At 56.4% G+C, this 18224-nt stretch overlaps 1 protein-coding gene across 4 annotated transcripts; it reads left to right on the plus strand.

Moving 5' to 3' along the window:
• Positions 1-79: 79 nt before the first annotated feature.
• On the plus strand, positions 80-15438 carry SLC16A1 (solute carrier family 16 member 1). Of its 4 annotated transcripts, none has more exons than XM_027659738.1 (5): positions 80-153; positions 8814-9071; positions 12037-12180; positions 12628-13476; positions 13894-15438. In XM_027659738.1, exons 2-5 carry the CDS (start codon positions 8855-8857, stop codon positions 14175-14177), a joined length of 1494 nt encoding a protein of 497 aa, XP_027515539.1. In that variant the 5' UTR covers positions 80-153; positions 8814-8854; the 3' UTR covers positions 14178-15438. The 4 variants fall into 4 exon arrangements, with proteins under 4 accessions (XP_027515539.1, XP_027515538.1, XP_027515540.1 ...); XM_027659737.1 differs by lacking the exon at positions 80-153 and adding an exon at positions 367-598; XM_027659739.1 differs by lacking the exon at positions 80-153 and adding an exon at positions 367-568 and having other exon boundaries at positions 8812-9071.
• The last annotated feature ends 2786 nt before the right edge of the window (positions 15439-18224 follow it).

The raw sequence follows: 18224 nt of genomic DNA on the forward strand, positions 1-18224 counted from the left end.
CCGGCGGGGTGGGGGGGGCCCGGCGGGGCGCACGTGGCGCGGGGGGGCGGCGCTCGGCGGGGCCCGTCCCGCTCCCGCCCCCGGGGCCCCTCCGCCCCTTATAGCGGCGGGGGCGGGGGCGCCCGCACTCGGCGGCGGTGGCGGCACCCGCAGGTAGGGCCCGGCCGGCCCACGTGGCGCGGCGGGACGGGGACGGGCGGGCGCGGGGTTGGGACCCCCCTTCTCTGGCTGCGGGAACCCCCCCACCCCGTGACTCCTGGAGCCTCCCCCGGCTGCTGAAGCGCTCCGGCGGCTCCACGCTGCCCGGGGCCGGTGAGGGTCCCGCGCCGTTGCCGGGGCTCGCGGCCGCCGCCGTGGCCGTTCGGTTCGGTGGCGGGTCGGTTACACCGCGGCGGTTCTGCCCGCGTTGGATCCGCCGGTCCGGCCCCCCCCCCCGGCTCCCTCAGACCCCCGGGAGGGGGGGAAGCCGTGTTTTTGTCCCCGCTCAGAGGTGGCCGCGTGGTGAAGGTCCCACACGCGCCCTGCCCCGGCCGCCCCCGCTCCTCCTTCAGCGGCAGCAGCGCCCCGGGGTCGGGGATCCCCCCGCGCCCTTCTCCCGGTGACCGGCGGGGCCCGGGCCTGGGGGTGGCTGGGGGTGGCCTTGGGGGTCCTGGGTTGCCCAACTGCCCTAGGTGGAGTTTCCTTGCCCCACAGGGGGTTCCCCTGGGCCGGGGAGGGGGGAGTCTCTGCCCCCGGGGCTCCTTGTCCCGTTCCCCCCCCACAGCGGGGCCGGGCCCAGCCCCTCAGGCCGCTCCCCGGGCGCCTCCGCGGGACGGTCCCCGCGCCGTTTGAGGGTGCTCGATAAGCGCTCGGGGTGCAGGGAAGGGGCGATTACTGCGTGTGCCTGGCGGCTGATAAAGGCAGGGAAGGCCCGGCAGCCGCGTGGGAACCGTGTGCTGCGGCTGGGGGTGAGTTTAGGGCTCTGGGGTGCCCCCCGTCCCCATGGGGAGCGCTCCCGGAGCCCTCCGCCCCTGACTGGGCTCCACATCGCTCACACCAGCCCCGGGCGGCTCCTCCGGGCAGGTGCTCGGAGCTGGACCTCGGGCGCTCGAGGCCGGCCGGGTGGTTGAGCCGCCCGGGTCCCTCAGCGCCGCGATCCGCTGCTGGGGTTCGCGGGAGGGACTGCGGGGCTCCGGCCGCGGGAAAGGCGCCTTTAACGCCTGTTTCTGCCCTGCTCAGGGAGGAGGAGAAGGAGGCGGTGAGGTCCCGACGGTGCCACACGCGTGTGAGGCGCACACCCGCCCTCAGGTGTGCGGTGGGCTGTCACTCGGCCGCTGAGGTGTTGCGGTGATCGGCGGTGGGAAGGTGGAACTCTTGGAACTCGCTGGTGGCTGGTGGTCGCTCACACTCACCCCGTAACGAGGGGCTGTCGAAACGCTCCCCGAGCTGGCACCTACTTGCTCTGCTTGAAGCCCAGTGGCCTCTGGCAGGTGTTTGCTGGCCCCAGAATGAGATGTTTGGGGAGCTGCGTGCGGCTGGACTCCAGATGTGCTGTTGGGGTGCTTTGCCCGGGGTGGGTGTCCTGGCTCGGGGCAGAGCCCCCAGATGTGTCACAAAAGGGTGAGCGGTGCTGGAGGGTTTGGAAGCTGACCTGAGGAAAAGGGATGAGGGTGAACAAGAGGATCAGAAGAAAATTGTGGGTCACTTGTAGCTGCAGGAGGAGAGGTGGGATTTGTGTCCTTCCCTGGGACAGCAAATGTTCTGAGTATTCAGAACCCTTTCTGCAGGCTCTGTGTGTGAGAGCAGGCCCTTTGCACCAGGGTTTCTCATGTTCTCATGTTCTCTCTCTTGTGCTTTAAGTTCCTTCTGAGGAAAAACATGGATTTTCTTAGTTACATCACAAGAAACCAGGTCTAATGATTCTGTTTTTGTGCCTTTCTGTGAGCCTTAAGCCTTTTTGTGGTGCACAGGCATCCCATTTTCATGCTAAGTGAGGTAATTTAGTGCTGGCTGATTCTCGCGGGTGTTTTTGCTCTGAGATTTCCTTGGCTGTGTCTGGAAGGGAAGGAGCAGGGCTGAGAAGTGGGCCGGGGGAGGGAACAGCTGGGATGTGCTGGGTGTGGAGAAACCCCCTGAGCTCCTGATTGGAAGCTTTGTGGGAAGGGGCTTTCTCAGTCTTAGATGAATCGCTGGGGTGAGTGATCTTGTAATTACAGGTTTTGCTAGTGTATGGCAAACCTCCCTGCCCCAAAGTCGTGGGGGTGCCTGTGCCCTCAAGGTCCTGGCCCCTCAAGGAGGTGTGAAGCCTCCTTCCCTTCCAGGAGGTGTTCCCTACAAAAGGTGTGAATGGTCGCATGTGCTTTCTTTTGGCTCCTACTTCACAAGGTTGACCTGATTTATCTGGCAGCTAAGGTGGAAAATACCCAGTGACTTTCATGCTGTCATTTTATATCTCCTTTATGAGGAGTTGAAAAGCTGCACGTAGGCTCGGGGAGGCGAGGTGCATGTCATTAAGTGCTATAGTGCAAATCTATTGTTGCACTTTTATGGCCTTTCCTATTTCCTTCTCTGGAATCAGCCTGTAACAGTGACTGTAAGAAAGTGGGAGCCTCTCACCGGCTGACTCACTTTCAAGCGTGCCCTTAGAGCCGCTGCAGTGTAGTTGCAGCTGTACTGTAGCCAAAGAAAATCCGTGTGGAGCTGTAGTTAGTTGCTGAAACCACAATCACCCTCGTGCTACTGGTGTGACCTCCTCTCCCACCTCCTTGCAGGTACTGCCTTGGTCCTCAGTGTGAGTCTCCCACCTCCATCCTGGTGCTCCCTCATCCCTGGTTTGAGGGCTCAGAGGCAACAATCATGTGGGAGCAAAGCTCAGGCTCCTGCTCTTGGGGGAGAGACAGTTCTGTTTGGACAGTGATAACTGTGACTTTTTGGGGGTTTGCAGCCCCCTGCTCTTCCAAGACACCGGGAGCTGTCCCTGACTGGCAGTGTGGGTGTCTAATGAAAGAATGCCGGTGCTATTCCGTACCACATTTTTCTCATTCTGAGGATTTCCTGGCGGGCACAGGGTGTTCTGGGAGCGTTCCTGAGCACTGCTGGTGCGGGGAGGATCAGCTCTGTGTCCTGGCAGAGCACGACTCGTGCTCGGGGTGGGACTGTGAGACCACGGACAGGGGCTGAGCACCTCCTGTCTCCTCCTGAGACTGGGGGACTTGGCTGGCAACTGGTGCTGTGGGAATCTTTTTCTCTAGGAATATGGGCACAGTTAGAGAAGGGGATCTGGATGCTGTGCCTGGAGCTGAAGCCAATGTGAGCCCAGAGGACACGCAAGAGCTGCTGCACATAATGTTCTTGTAACCAGCCTGGCCACAGGGTTTTGGGTCAGAGTGCTCTGGGAGAGCTGTGGCCACGGCCAGGCTCTGGTGTAGAAATAAGCTAGGCTTTTGACTTGGGCTTGTTGGTAGCTTGCTTAAGCTTGACTTCATGCTGGAGTAAGATGCTTGGTCCTTGCTCAGGCAAGCTGAGCCCAGCTGCTGCTAACAACCAGGCATGGCATCCCTGGATGGGAGCTCCTCTGGTGGGCAGAAATAGCTGCTCACTCGATCTGGTTGGTTGTTTTTCCCCAAAGCTGCTGATAAACCATCCCAAAATCTCACTTTGCAGGGCAGCTCACAGCCTTTCGCAGCCTATGCTACCCTGGGGAGCATTTTGGAGGTTGGAAGGCTGTGTTTGCTGGAGAGAACTGTGGTGAGTGTCCGGGGAAGGTCCGTGGTGAGTGTCGGGGAAGGTCCGTGGTGAGTGTCCAGGAAGGTCCATGGCAGGTGTCCAGGGAAGGTCCACGGTCCTGCCCGGCAGGGTGAGCAAGATGATCTGTGTCTCTGCAGGCCAGGGCTTGTGCTGGCGGTGGAGCTGGAGGAGGGCAGCTGCCAGTGCCGTGCCCCGTGGCGTCTGTCTGTCTGTCTGTCTGCGTGTTGGGCCGGCAGACCAGGGCACGTCTGGGGGTGCACTGGCCGTCCCCGGTGGGGAGAGACACTGAGCGGGCCTGGCTGCTTCTGGCCTAAACCTTGAGCCTGCCCGTGCGGGCAGCCGGCCTCGAGCAAGCCCTGCCCGTGCTGCTGACCTCACCTCACCCCGGCAGCGAGGGCTGGGGCTGAGAGCGGGGCCTCAATCGACCATTGTCTTGGTGCAGAGCCCTTGGAAGTGCCGGGGAGTCACGTAGGCCATGTGCTGCCAGGTTAAACCCCGGCTGTGGGGGCTCACTGGAATTACAGCTCTGCGCTTAATGCCCTAAACCCGCTTAAAACCGGTGAAAGTGGTGTCTCATTAGCTCCTGACAATCTTGATTTCGTCTTGTTTCTGGCCAGAAAAGGGCCAAATTTGAAGCTATAAAGCGTTATTGGCTGTGGGACACCTTCATTTCCCCAGCATGAGATCTCAGTTTAGTTTCAGGGGACAGAAAGGGATGCCAGGAGTCTGCCAGCTCCCAGCATTGGACAAATGTCCCATGGGATGTTTATGGCCCTGTGCTGAGCACTGGAAGAGCCTGTTGTGGTGAGCTGGGCTTGGAAGGTTCTGCTGGGAGGGGTAGATATGTGTCAGGCTCTCCTTTGGCTCGTGCTTTGGGATGGGGCTGGTAGGAACAGGCTCCTGGGGACCAGTGTCTCCCTCTCTGCTGAGGGCTTGCGGGAGGAGTACCCCCAGGGAGTGGGATCTGTGCTGCTGGTGAGGGGCAGCTTTGTGCCCATCCTGCCTTGCTTCAGTGTTGGCATTCCCAGGCCAAAGGCCGGGTCCAGCTGACAAAGGCACAAGGAGCCCAAATGGCTGCTGTATAGCTGGGACATCCCTGGACTTATTTTTGCCATGGAGATTCCACTCCACACATTGCTACATCCTGCTCTGGAGCTGGGAGAGTGCAGGAGGAGCAGAAGGCAGGGAGCAGAGGCAGCAGGGCTGGGCTGAGTCACTGTGGACTTCACACCTACGAAGGTGTGCCGGGTGAGCTTCTCCTGGCAGTGGCACAAACCTGCATGGACACTGGGATAGGGGTGGGCTGTGGGAGCAGGAGCTGGGGCTCCCTGGCTGCCCTGCTCCATGGGAGCAGGAGCTGGGGCTCCCTGGCTGCCCTGCTCCATGGGAGCAGGAGCTGGGGCTCCCTGGCAGCCCTGCTCCATGGGAGCAGGAGCTGGGGCTCCCTGGCAGCCCTGCTTCAGGTCCCAGGCACTCTGAGCATGGGAAAGGCTTTGTGAGTTTACACAGCAGCAGATGCCGTGAGTGTGTGCCCCGAGCAGGGAAGCCTTGAGCCGGAGGGATGTGCGAGCAGAGGCAGAGGTGTGTTGTGCTCAGGCACAGCCCCTGCATGGGTGGGGGACGTCCTTCTTCCTCTGACCCCAAAAAGGAGTGGTGTGAGGTCACTTTCATAAAGGCCTTGCCCCAGAAATACTTTGCGGCATTTGCAGCGCTTTATAAATGTGAGCCTCTGTCTTTCTGTGCTGGAGTCCTGCCAATCCAGGCTTTGAAAAGCGCAGCAATTTGCTGCATTATGTAACTAAAAAAGTCTTGAAATCATCCTGTTCCAGGCCCCTTTGGAGAAGGGATAACAGTGCCTGTGCGTGGGACCTCGGAGATGGAAGGGCTTTAGTCTCCTGTGGGATCTGTTTCGAGGTGATACCGTCCTCGTTGCCTCCATTCCTGCTCTCGATATCGCTGTGCAGAGGAGGGTGGCTGTAGGCTACCCATTCCTGTGGATTAGTCAGGACTTCAACAGGGAGCAGATGTGATACTCACACTCATTACTCGGTCTCATCAGTCTTAATTACTGCAAATACGGTTATTTTATTTCCTAATAGGGCAAACTGTAGCTGGCTGCCTGGCAGCTGTGAATTTGATTTCCAAACACGTCTTACACGTTGCAGCTCTTCCAAAACAGAGCTGGAAATGTCATAACTATGTTCTGAGTGGTTTTTTTTTTTTTCCTTTTTTGCAAAGGGGAGGAATCTTTCCAATTAGGCTGCCTGCCTTACATGTGCTTTGTTTTTTTTTTTCCCTCGCTCCTTTGAAACTATTTCTGTGTGGAGGCAAGGAGGAAAACCAGCAAGAAGCCTTAATGCGGTTGAGAATGAGCTTTCTAAAACTGGTCTTTCTTAATAAGGATTTTCAATGAGTCAGGGAAAAGTGTTGTGGCATGCAGAACTCCCCATGTAAACCCTCTGGCGTCAGGCTTTGGGAATCTTGCTTCATGGTCTCAAAACCTTGTTCAGCTAAAGGTTTTTCATTGTGCCTCAGCAATGCAAGAGAGGTCATGTCTAACCCGCCAGAGGCCTTTTATTTTACAGAGAGATGCCACCTCAGCACCCACAGGAGGAGGAATGCTGCTCGCAGGGGAAGAACAAATAGGTGAACCAAGCCACAGTCATTCCTGAGCAGCTGAGCTCCTTGGGAGCAGTGGTAGAATTAAACCAGTGTATGTGTCTCAGGAGCAAAAGGGAAAAATCCCCAACACCTCATCTGCACCCTGCCAGCCTTTGCCTTGGATGGCTTTTATTGCCTGTAGTTTTAATTAGTGCTCACAAGTAGATTGTATTCCGTGCTGGGAGTTTTTATAGCCAACACCTGGTAGTTTCAGCTTTAAAAAAAACATTTTGGATAAATCAGTGTGGTTGGATGAGGCTTTAAGGTTCACTGAAGGCCATGAAAGCTCAATGTGACTCAAAGCAAGAGGTGGTGGGAACTCCAGTGTGGGGAGGAGAAGTTCAGCAATTCCCAGTGCTTGTGGTGGGTGGGTTGCTCCGTGTCTGGAGAGGCCAGAGTGCATCAGGAGCCTCTGGCACTTCCCTCCCTAACTGTTGGTGCCAGGTGGGTGCCCACAGATGTGTTGGCCCGGGGATCTGCCTGCAGCAATGTGGGTCAAGCTATCCCTGTGAGTCCTGGAGAGGAAATCAGAGGAAAAAGTCTGTGGCTCCTGGGAATAGTTCAGCTGTGGACGTGCCAGGGGCAGCGTCTTGTCAATGATTCCTTTGTTGGAGCGGCGGGTGGCTCGGAGCTGCTCGTGATGGTCATGTGTCACACTGGCCAGGATGCAGGAAAATACCCTGCCAGCGAGAAACCAGTGTCTGGGTCGGGCTAAACCAGTCTTAGCAGCTTATGGAATCCGGCCTCCCGTGCTTTGCTTCCTCTCGCCTCGCGTGGGTCCTCCGGGGCATCACCTGAGCCCGACCAGGTGTCGGGTGGCTCTGGCAAACCCGGTGCTGTATCAGGTAACTGCTGCTGGTGCCTCCGGTGCCGGGTGGGAGCGGGGTCTCCCCGTGGCTCTGGGCTGTGCTTCGGGTGGGACACCCTGATCCCGGCCTTGGGTGTGCGTCGGGGTTACATGGAGCGAGTGAAAAGGCAGGCGCCCGCAGTGCTGTGGTGTGTGCCCAGGGGATGTGCCAGGTAGATGCTGGCATGTCAACAGCCGTGGATGAGATGGTAATCGCCGTGAGCTGGGGCGGGTTCGAGCTATAAATAGGAGGCTGCACCTCTCAGAGCCAGCACCACACTGCTTTGAAGTTGTCGCTGTGCCTGGTGTGACCCGACGAGCTCTGGAAAAGGCTCTCTGGCTCCAAGGTGGCTTTTTCTCAGCAACAAGCTGCAGAGTGGGCTCCTTCACCAGTGTCCCCTCCTTGGCTGATGGTGCTTAATACGGGCAGGGCGATCTCTGGCTGGGGAGGGCCGTGGTGCATCAGGAAGTGTCTTCTAAAACCCCTGGGAGCACGCAGGAGTTCTGGGGTTGGTAGTGATTCCTGTTGCTTTGCGTGTTGTGACCCATGTTTGTGAGCAGCTGCCCTGGTTGTGGTTCCTCCCGGGATGGCTCGTGCTGCTCTCAAGGCTGCTGGAACAGCCTTGGTTTGGAGGAGCTGTGCCTCCAGGGTGTGATCCAGCTGTGCAGCAGCTGCAGCGTGGGCCTGTTTATGAGCAGCCCGACCCTGCTGGCCTCTGGATCGCTCCCAATCAGCCTCTCCCTGCTCAGCCTCTCCATGGGGATTCCACGCTTCAGCAAGACTGTGTGACATTTCCCCATTTATCTTGTTCTGTAATCCCTTCCGGTTCCATCTTTTTAGGTGAATTGTTTTTTATGCTTTGGTGCTTTGTGAAACCCGCCTTTCCGTTGGGGAGAGGGGTTTGGATGCAGCTGGGTCAGGAGATGCCCTGGCAGGGCCAAGTCCCCTGGGAATCAGGCTCTGCTGGGGCTGCTCCCTGTGGATCCACCTCCCCCTTCCCTGGCAGCATACAGGAGCCTTCCCTGGTCACTACTCAGTCTAAGTTTAGCTGCAGGCCCTGACCTTTAGGGGTGATGGGTGTGCTGTGACACCTGACTGCTCTTTAGCAGTCCTGGCCCATGTGTGGGGACTTATTTCAGTCACTGTGCCTGCAGTCGATAACCCGGGTGTGCTGCTCCTGCTCCAGGTGGCCTAGGGCTTCCTGGGATATTGAAGTGCTGGGGTTTCCTGGAGATGCTGTGGGGGCTCTGCTCATGCAGATGAGCCCTGGCTGCTGCTGTCCCAGACAGCCTGGCCTTTCCAGTGTAGGTCAGGGTGTCATATCTTAGATTAGACCCTTACAAATACATACTGTCCAGGGCTCTTAAAGGCCAGCTGCAATCCGAGCGTGTGTTTTGGGGTGGCCCTGTGCGCTGGTGACCCTCAAGTGCTCCCACCCCTCAGATCAGCTCTCCTGGAGGTGGTGGGGGCACTGGTGCTGTGCCAGCCTTGGGAGCAGGGCTCGAGCTGTGCAGTTGCGTACCAGGAGCAGGGATGCAGCGTCTGCTCTCAGCTGAGGCAACACTTTGTCCCTTGCAGATCTTTGAACCCCAACTGAGTCGTCGCCAACTTGGTTCAAGATGCCACCGCCCGTCGGAGGCCCCGTGGGATACACCCCTCCTGAAGGAGGATGGGGATGGGCCGTGGTCGTCGGAGCCTTCATCTCCATTGGATTTTCCTATGCCTTCCCCAAATCCATCACCGTGTTCTTCAAAGAGATCGAGGTCATCTTCAATGCGTCCAGCAGCAAAGTCTCCTGGATCTCATCCATCATGCTGGCTGTTATGTATGCAGGAGGTAAGTGGGCTGGAGGCAGCAGTACTTATCACAAGTACTGCATCCTGTCACAGCACAGGATGCTGCTCTGCTGCTGGGGCTGGTGATGCCCACCTGGCCATAGTGAAACAACCAAAACTTTGCTAAACGTTGGAATTCTCTCCTTATGTGAGAGCAAAACCTCCCTTAATGAGTTTTCTTGAAAAAAGTTGCTCAGAAAGTTCTATTTAGTGCCCAGAATGCAAAAACCGGGTTAATCTGTCCTCCTCTGCAAAGCCGTAAGGAAAATCTTTCCGGGGAATTATGACTTGTGTAATTCTGCCCTTGTCCTTGTTACAGTGGGCTATGGACTCTGTGTCTGCTCCCAGCACCCTCCTGAAGGCCAGGGAGCTGCTGTGCCATGTGTGGGAGCCTCACTCCCAGGGGCACTTTTCTTTTAGATAAGACATTGATTTTTTTTTTTATTATTATTTTTAAATTCAGTGTACAGTGGGTCTGTCTAGGGATTTGTCCCCATTTTCTGATGAGCTCAGCTGTGCTTGGAGTGCACTGAAGCCTCATGCTGCCTTTTCCTCCTTGCTGGTGCTGAGCAGTGTCATGAGCAGCTTGTACTGTTTGAGGATGGCAATATGCACTGGAAGTACAGAGGCATGAGCAGAATAAGGCAAACCCACTTAAACTAAAGCAGCTCCCCTCCCCTGCCCTTCAGCAACTGCCTTTTGAAGGCTTTTAATCCCCCAGCCGTGTGCTTTATGCTTGTCTTTAATGGGTGAGGAGCAAGCAGGGCGCTCCTGGTCTCCAGACCCTGGGGTCTTGTACCCGCCTGCAAACACGGCCTTGTGCTGGGCTGAAAGAAGCTCTTACTGGGAGCCTGCTGTTGTGGCCACTTCAGAGGCAAATGGGAGCTTGTCCTGCTGCCATCCCCAGCTGGCGAGGTGCCCGCGGCCTCGCTGCATTTGTGCATCCAAAGGAGCTGACGTCAGCTCCCGGCTGAGCACGAGGCTTCTCCTTTGGAGGGAACAGGCTCTGCTTTGTCCTCGCTCAGCCAGCGAAGCGACCAGCACATTTCCCTGCTCCGATGTTATAACAAGCTTGTAAACCGTGTAACTGCCTTAATGAGACCCAATCTGGGCCATTCCTCCTCTCCTAATAGCTCAGAGCTGGTTCCTCTGGGTGCCCTGAGGGCAGCACTGGCTGGAGCTGCCTGGCAGCAGAGGTGAGAGCTGCCTCCTCCAGCCCTGGGGTCGTGGTTGTCCCCCTGTCCCCCTCTGTCCACACTGTCACTGTCTTTCCTGCCCCCATTGATCTGTTGCCATTAAATTCCAAGAACTGCTGGTCTTGAATCACTTGCTCATAAGCTGGTGCCAGGGATGCTGAAAGTACCCCAGACTTGCCCAAGTGCTTTTTTCTCACCCAGAGGGTGGTTGGACACTGCAACAGGCTCCCCAGGGCAGTGGTCACGGCCCCAAGCCTGACAAAGCTCAAGGAGCCTTTGGACAAACTCAGGCACATGTTGGGATTTTTGGGTTGTCCTGAGTGGGGCCAGGAGCTGGACTTTAGTGATCCTTGCTGATCCTTTCCAACTCAGGGTTTTCTGTGATTCATCCCCCAGCTGCTCCTGCCCCACTTGTTCCTGCCTGAACCCAGACTCTTTGCAGGGTCTGAATTGCCCTGGAGCAATAGGACACCTGGCACTACCCAGCTGGGTAGTTTCCTGCTGGCTGTCCTTGGATCCTGCTGCTCCCTGGCTGGATTTACTGGAGGGGAGGCCATGGGTGCTGTTAGACTCTGTCCAGGGGCATCATGTTTCTGAGTTCAAGGTCCAGTGCTGAGCTAAGTGTTGAATGCTCTGTGGGGAAACCTGTGGGATTTGGGGTGATGTGGCACCTCCTGGGTGCTGCTGCTCCCTCTCACGAGACCAGGGCCATGACCCATTCCCATGGGACCACACTGGATGCTGTGGGCAGCCTCTGCAGCTCCAAGGCCTCTGTAACCTTCTCCAGGCTGTGTTTAAACTGGGCAAAAAGGTCAAGTAGCATCTGAGGATCCATGAACAACATGTTGACAACCTCTGTCTGTTAATGGCAAAGCGGGGTCTGTTAATATTCACTGGATGAACATCCAGTCTATTTAAATACCTTTTAGTGTCTGTAGAGCATGCTTGGCAGTATCTAATCACTGTTTGCTTTGGATTAAAGCTCCTGATAGTGAAGCACTTGAAAGGGCAATTGGGTCCTGTTTGCCTTAGGGGTAGCAGTGAAAACAGAAGCACCCCTTCTCCTGGGGCAGTGCTGTTCCTCCTGTGAGCCCTGGGAGCTTCACTTGTGCCCACAGAAGATGCTTCCTCACAACTTTGTCTGGTCTTGGTAAGAAACCTCTGGCTGGAGATGGGCAGTTGCTGTGCAGTTGCTTTGCTGCTGAGACCCCAGCCTGTGGTGGGTGGGTGGCTGCAGGCAGGGCAGAGGCCACAGCATGGGGCAGGTGGCTTCACCCTGTCCCAAACCCCTGTTTTTGGGGGCAGCTGGTGCCTAAGCAGCTCCTGTTTCAGCCCACAGAAGGCAACTTGCTCAGAGAAATCAAAGTTTTCTGTGGTCTAACCAATTCCTACTCTTGTGGTGGTTTAGATTAGATATTAGGAAGAAATTCTTCCCTGTGCACAGTTTACCCAGACAAGCTGTGGGTGCCCCATCCCTGGAAGTGTTCAAGGCCAGGTTGGACAGGGCTTGGAGCAACCTGTGGAAGGTGTCCCTGCCCATGGCAGGGAGTTGGAACTAGATGCTCTTTAAGATCCCTTCCAACCCAAACCATTCTGTGATTCTCTTACCTCCTCCTGCCCTTATCCCAGTTCCCTCACTGAGTAAAGCATCACTGTGTGAACGCTGGAACCCTCTGGCAGCAAAGCTGCAGTGTACCTGTGTGTGTGTGTGTGTATCCTGTCTCTCATGCAAAGATAACTCACCTTGGGTGCATTTCCTTTGTCCCCCAGGTCCCATCAGCAGCATCCTGGTGAACAAGTACGGCAGCAGGCCCATCATGATCGCGGGCGGGTGCCTCTCGGGCTGCGGGCTGATCGCAGCCTCCTTCTGCAACACGGTGGAGGAGCTCTACTTCTGTGTTGGGGTCATAGGGGGTAAGTGATGGCTCTGCCCCAGCACGACAGGAGCATCTTAAACCCAGTGATAATTAAGGAATGTCTATAAACTGGCATAAATTCTGATTTCTGTTGCTACCTGGTACCTCCCCAGCCGGCAGCAGGGGCTCACTGCTACTTGTGCAGTTGGGAAGTTGGTGGTCAGGCACAGGAACAGAGTCTCCAGGGCAGTGGTGGAATCTCCATCCCTGGAAGTGTTTAAAAAGCATGTAGATGTGGCACTGGGGACATGGCTTAGTGGTGGACCTGGTAGTGCTGGGTTAATGGTTGGATTCAATGATCTTAAAAGTCTTTTCCAGCCTTGATGATTCCATGATTCTAAGTCGGAAATGGAGCTGTGAAACCCCCACAACTGAAACCCCGCTTGTCCCACCAGCCCTTCTGTGGCTCAGTGCCTGAGTCTTGAGCCCCACATTTCTCTTGCAGGCCTTGGACTCGCCTTCAACTTGAACCCAGCCTTAACCATGATCGGCAAGTACTTCTTCAAGAAGCGTCCACTGGCCAACGGGCTGGCGATGGCAGGAAGCCCTGTCTTCCTCTCCACCCTGGCACCCGTCAACCAGATGTTCTTTGGCATATTTGGCTGGCGTGGCAGCTTCCTCATCCTCGGTGGCCTCCTGCTGAACTGCTGCGTGGCCGGATCCCTGATGAGGCCCATAGGTCCCAAGCCGGATCAGAGTAAGGAGGCACAGCAGGAGGCTGGGAAGGCAGGGAAAAAGGATGATGGTGACACCAGCACAGACCTCATCGATGGCAAGAGCAAGAAAGAGAAGAGCTCGTTCTTCCAGACAATAAACAAGTTCTTGGACCTGTCTCTGTTCACACACAGGGGCTTCCTGCTCTATCTGTCAGGCAATGTGATCATGTTCTTTGGGCTGTTCGCTCCCTTGGTCTTCCTCAGCAATTATGCAAAGAGCAAGAAGATCCCTAGTGAGTCTGCAGCCTTCCTGCTCTCCATCCTGGCCTTCGTGGACATGGTGGCTAGACCTTCCATGGGACTGGTGGCAAACACCAAGTGGATCAGACCTCGTGTCCAGTATTTCTTCGCCATCTCTGTGATTTACAATGGGGTTTGCCATCTCTTGGTCCCCATGTCCACCACCTATGCTGGCTTCTGCATTTATGCTGGATTCTTTGGCTTTGCCTTTGGCTGGCTGAGCTCGATCCTGTTTGAGACCCTGATGGACCTGGTGGGAGCTCAGCGGTTCTCCAGTGCCGTCGGCCTGGTGACCATCGTGGAGTGCTGCCCTGTGCTTCTGGGACCCCCTGTGCTAGGTAAGGGTGTGCTGTGCCTGGGGGACTCACCTGAGGACGTGGTTTAGTGGTGACCACTGTGGTGGTTCTGGGTTGATGGCTGGACTTGATAATCTTAAAGGTCTCTTCCAGCCTTAACGGTTCCATGACTCTGGCTGTCCTGCCTGGCCTTGGTGAGCCATGGCGAGTCCCCCTGAGCAATGGGCAGCCCTTGGCACTGGGGCAGGGGTGAGGAGACCACCCTGGCATCTGAGAGATGGCTGAGGAAGTGGGGGCTGAGCCCCTGGCATGGGGTGGGGGAGCAGGGAATAAAGGAATGTGGGAGAGGTCCTTGCCTGAAGGTGCGGGTGATGTTTTTGGGCTGCTCTTGGCAACATAACCCAAGAGCTGCTCCAGGTTGTGGGGATCTCGCTAAGCTGTCCCCTCTCTGTCCCTCAGGGAGGCTCAACGACATCTATGGTGACTACAAGTACACGTACTGGGCCTGCGGGGTCGTCCTCATCATTGCTGGGATCTACCTCTTCATCGGGATGGGCATCAACTACCGCCTGGTGGCAAAGGAGCAGAAGGCGGAGAAGGCGAAGAAGGAAGGGAAGGAGGAGGAGACCAACGTGGACGAGCCCGAGAAGCCGAAAGAGGCGAACAACGACGTGGCCTCCTCGGCCCCCTCGCCTCAGAAGAGCTCTGAGGATGTTGTCAAAGAGGAGGAGAGCCGCATGTGAGGGACCGGTCTCAATCCCGGAATGTCGGGGAAGCGCTGCTGCCCTGGCGGGGCGGCCGGGGCACAGCTCTGCTGGCGCTGGGCGGCCGTGAGAAGTGTTTAAACCAGGTGTTCATTTTTAAACGGGCTCTGAGTTGTCTTTCCATCTGTGTTCAACAAAGGTAACAGGCCTACACATGCAGTATCCTCGTGTGTCAGGGGCAGGGGGGGTTTTATAGTCTTGGCTTTTTAACAGTAACATGAATGTACTAATATGTGCCTTACAGTCTCCATATCTAGTCAAATCTGGATGAGCCTTAACTCTAAACTGTGCTTTAGCTCTGTATTCTGCTTGGGGTTGGGGAGGGTGGTGGGGGGGTGTATGCGTGTGTTTTGGGGAGTTTTGTTGTTAAAAAGCCATAAAAAGCAGGATACTGGATTTGTTGGAGCACAATGAGCTTCAGGGCCAGCCCTGGATGAATACTGCTTCACACGCTTCTTACCGCAGGCCCTCTGCAGGGGGGGAGAGCTGGGCACGGGGCAAGGTGCTCCTCGACCCCTGTGCCTGGTGCCTCCTGGCTCTGTAGGTGGTCTTTAGGTATGTTTTGAAAACACTTTTTAGCTACTGTAGTTCTTTAAAGTCCCTGTTTTTGTAGCTGTTCTCTCATGGGATATTCAGGTTCAAGAAGGACGGCTGCGGTTCTTGCTGAGCAGCGTTACCCGCTCCGGGGCCGTGGCAGCCAGGGTGTGCCCCAGCCTTCCTTGGGCAGGGCTGGAGTCTCCCCTTCCTCCCCCCTCTGCCCTGGTGGTGCCTCTTTTCAGCCCCATGCTGGGTGATGTGAAATGGGGGGCTCAGTTTGGGGTGCTGGCATTGATCCCGCTGCAGATCTGTGCTGCCCTGTCCCTCCATGGGGTGGATTTCCACCAGAGCATCCCACCCACACGAGTGTTTTGGGTGCCTGACCCTGGGCAGAGTGGTGGGGCACGTGGAGATGGTACATCCCTGAGACTTTCTGCTTTTGCTCTTTTACCTGTTAGAGAAACCTCTTTTACTTGCTTCTGTTCAACTGAGATCTTCAGGCGGTGGATGCCGAACCTCTCACATCTAGGACACGTAAGGGGGAGGAAGGAATTTGTATGTATTTATTTTTTATTTTTTAGTGTTGGAAAATATCTCAATGTACGTGGAGCAGGTTAATGGCTCTCAAGTTCTAGTACATGTTGATCAGAATTCATGTTAAGAGGCTGAGTTTTTTTCAAATAAACTTGTTGGTTTTTTTTTTTTTTTTTTTTTTTTTACAATTTACCCATCAAATGTTGAACTTCTTTCTTAGAATCATACTTCTGTGTGCCAGACAATGTAGATTTAGGGTCAGTTTTGGGGAGAGGGGAGTGGGGCTGTGGCAGGGCAGATGCTCTTGCTGTCTGTGCTGTCTCCCTCTGAGCTGAGTGGGACCACGGCTGTATGGGAGCTGAAACCAAAAGAGGGGTTAAATGAAGGTGGTCCTGAGGGAGCTGTCCTCGGGTTCCTGGACCCCTGGTAGGGTCAGGCCCTGCACTGCAGCCACTCTCCTTATGCTCCCTTGGCTGCAAGGCCACTTTGGGCCTTGCTTTGGTCTAAATCTCACAGAAAGGAGGCTGGGTTGGGTTTTTCATACTGTAGAGTAACTCTATAAAGCCAATGGATTACTTTGTACAAGAGGATGTGGTACAGTGCTGAACTGTGATACTGTAAAGCCAAGTAACTGTATTTCCAGAGCTGGTGTGTCTGCTGGACCACAGGGATGGGCTCACATCACAATAACCCACCCCTGGGGAGCTGCCCCTGTTCTCCTAATTTTTGCAGGTACAGGCAGGTGTGTAGGGTGGGTCTCCAGTAGGGTAAAAATCTCCCACTGAAGTAGGGGCTGCAGGAGGGGCTGGGATGTAGCCTGAGCTCCTCTGCCAGGTGTGTGGCTGATGCTCTGCTGGTCCCCACCCCTCCTGAGCAGGGAGCAGCTCCTGTGGTAACACTGCAGCTGACACGGGTGTTACCATAGCCAGCACTGTTGAGAGAGGCTCACAGAGCCAGGGCAGGGAGCCAACCCTGCTGCTAAGGAAAAAAGTGTTTAAATAATTTCCTGCTGCTTGGACGTGGCTGGCCTGGAACACTTCAGTAGTAAATCCCAGTTGTTTTCTAAGGGTGGCCTCCATGCCCTGTCTGGAGCTGGGTGCTAGCCCTGTCCTGGTTCCAGGACCTCCTGTGGGACTGCTCCTGGGATCCAACACTCTGGAAGTGCAGGTGAGGAAGGAAGGTGTGTGTGGGGTCAGGAGGAGAAGCTCTTGCCCTGTATTAGGCCATGAACTCTCAACTGAGAGTTTATGGCAGTTTATAAACTCTCAACTGACAGTTTATAAACTGCCCCCCTGATTGGGGCACAGCACAGTCCTTGCTGTGCCATGGCAGGGCTGACACCACCCCAGAGCACGGACTCTGCCCTGGGCCAGCCTCTCCCACTGGGCAGGGGCTGTCCCTGTTCCTCCTGGCTCAGCTCACAGGAGCAGCAGGGCTATATTTAGTCACGTTATTTCTGTGAGCAGAGGTATCTCCAGTGCTGGGAAGTACAAGAGCTGGGCTCCCAGAGCCTCTCACTGTTGCCTCTACCCATAAACCAGGAGCTAAAATTAGGCACAGGGCTCAGTGTGTCGGGTGGGAGCCTTGACTTTCCCTGTGGTGATGAGTGAGTGGGCAGTGGATGCTCAAACCAGCCCTTTGTGCAGCCTGTGTCCCAGGAATGCCCTGGAGGCTGAACTCACGGCACTGCTTAACTGGAGCAGACTGAGATCTGCCGGGATGATCCCTCTCTAAAGGACCACAGGACACCCATGGGGACGTATGAGTGCTTCCCTGCTCCCCAGGCCGGGAGGTGTGAGCAGTGGGAGCATCGCTGGCCAGCTCTCCCCCCTCGTTCTTCCCCAGGTTTCCTCTGCGGGACCGGCCACGCCGCCTTCCTTCCTCCGGGGGCAGCAAAATAAAATTCCCTTCATAGCGGGCAGAATTGAGGAAATAGTTGGGAGCTAATTCCCGTGCAGTTTGTTTTCCCAAACATGAGAGGTTGCCGGCCAGAAATGCTCGGCAGCAGCTGGGGGGGGTGTTTGGGGGCTCCCAGAGGAGCAGGCGGGTGCTCCAGCTGCCGGCTGGGAACCGCTGCCAGTGGCTGATGGCCGGCGGCAGCCAGGCCGGCTGAGGGTGGGATCCAGGACAAGGCAGGCACATCCCAGCTGCCCTCCTTCCTTCTTTCCCTCTGTGAGGGAGTTTGGGAGGCAGCTCACTGGGTGGCCCCTCTGGATGCAGTGGTTGTGGGCTGGGGAGCCACTGCTGCCTCTGCCTGGGTATTGGGGGCATCCTCCATCGCCTCCCTGGGGGTGCCCAAGTGCACCCCAACCCTGTGGGGGCCTTGAGCCCATTGCCCAGGTCTGTGGGGCAGGAAGCTCCTGCTGTGGTGCTGTGAGAGGCCAGGCAACCCCTCAGCCCTACACACAGACACTCCTGGCCTCCTGAAGCAGCCTAATCCTCCTCACAATGCGGCACAATCCCCTTCCTGGGGAGAGGGGAGCTCGGCCCCAGAGCTCATTCATGTGACAAGCATGAGGAGGGGATCTGGGTCGCTGCCCGCTCCCGCTCCTCCCAGGGACTTTATTCAGTTTTTTTGGGAGATTTGGGTTCTGCTGAGTGTGCAGCTCCATCTGAGTGCTCGGGGCTGCTGCTCTGCAAACAACTGCTGCTGTTCCCAGCCGCCGCCAAGGCGCTGGCAGGACCGTGCTGGGAAGGGGGGGCAGTGCTGGGAAAGGCTCGTCTGTCCCACGGCTGGCACTGCCCGGCTGTGACTGCCCACGCTGGCTGGGACAGGCGTGGGGAGAATCACAGAATCATGGAGTGGCTTGGGTTGGAAGGGACCTTAAAGCTTATCTCATCCCAACCCCTGCTCTGAGGACACACAGGAGGACCAGCTTGCTCCAAGCCCTGTCCAACCTGGCCTTGGACACTTCCAAGAAGTGGCAGCGTGGCCAATGCCATCCATGTGGCTGC

This window comes from Corapipo altera, unplaced genomic scaffold (genome assembly GCF_003945725.1).
Source record: "Corapipo altera isolate COAL_440 unplaced genomic scaffold, ASM394572v1 77b, whole genome shotgun sequence".
NCBI classification, from domain to species: domain Eukaryota; kingdom Metazoa; phylum Chordata; class Aves; order Passeriformes; family Pipridae; genus Corapipo; species Corapipo altera.

What these genes read in the sequence shown, in the direction of transcription:
- SLC16A1 (XM_027659738.1), top strand. Translation starts at nt 8,855, where the DNA reads ATGCCACCGCCCGTCGGAGGCCCCGTGGGATACACCCCTCCTGAAGGA. An exon ending in GGCTGTTATGTATGCAGGAG is followed by an intron (nt 9,072 to 12,036) that starts GTAAGTGGGCTG and finishes TTTGTCCCCCAG; the next exon opens with GTCCCATCAGCAGCATCCTG. An exon ending in TCTGGGACCCCCTGTGCTAG is followed by an intron (nt 13,477 to 13,893) that starts GTAAGGGTGTGC and finishes TCTGTCCCTCAG; the next exon opens with GGAGGCTCAACGACATCTAT.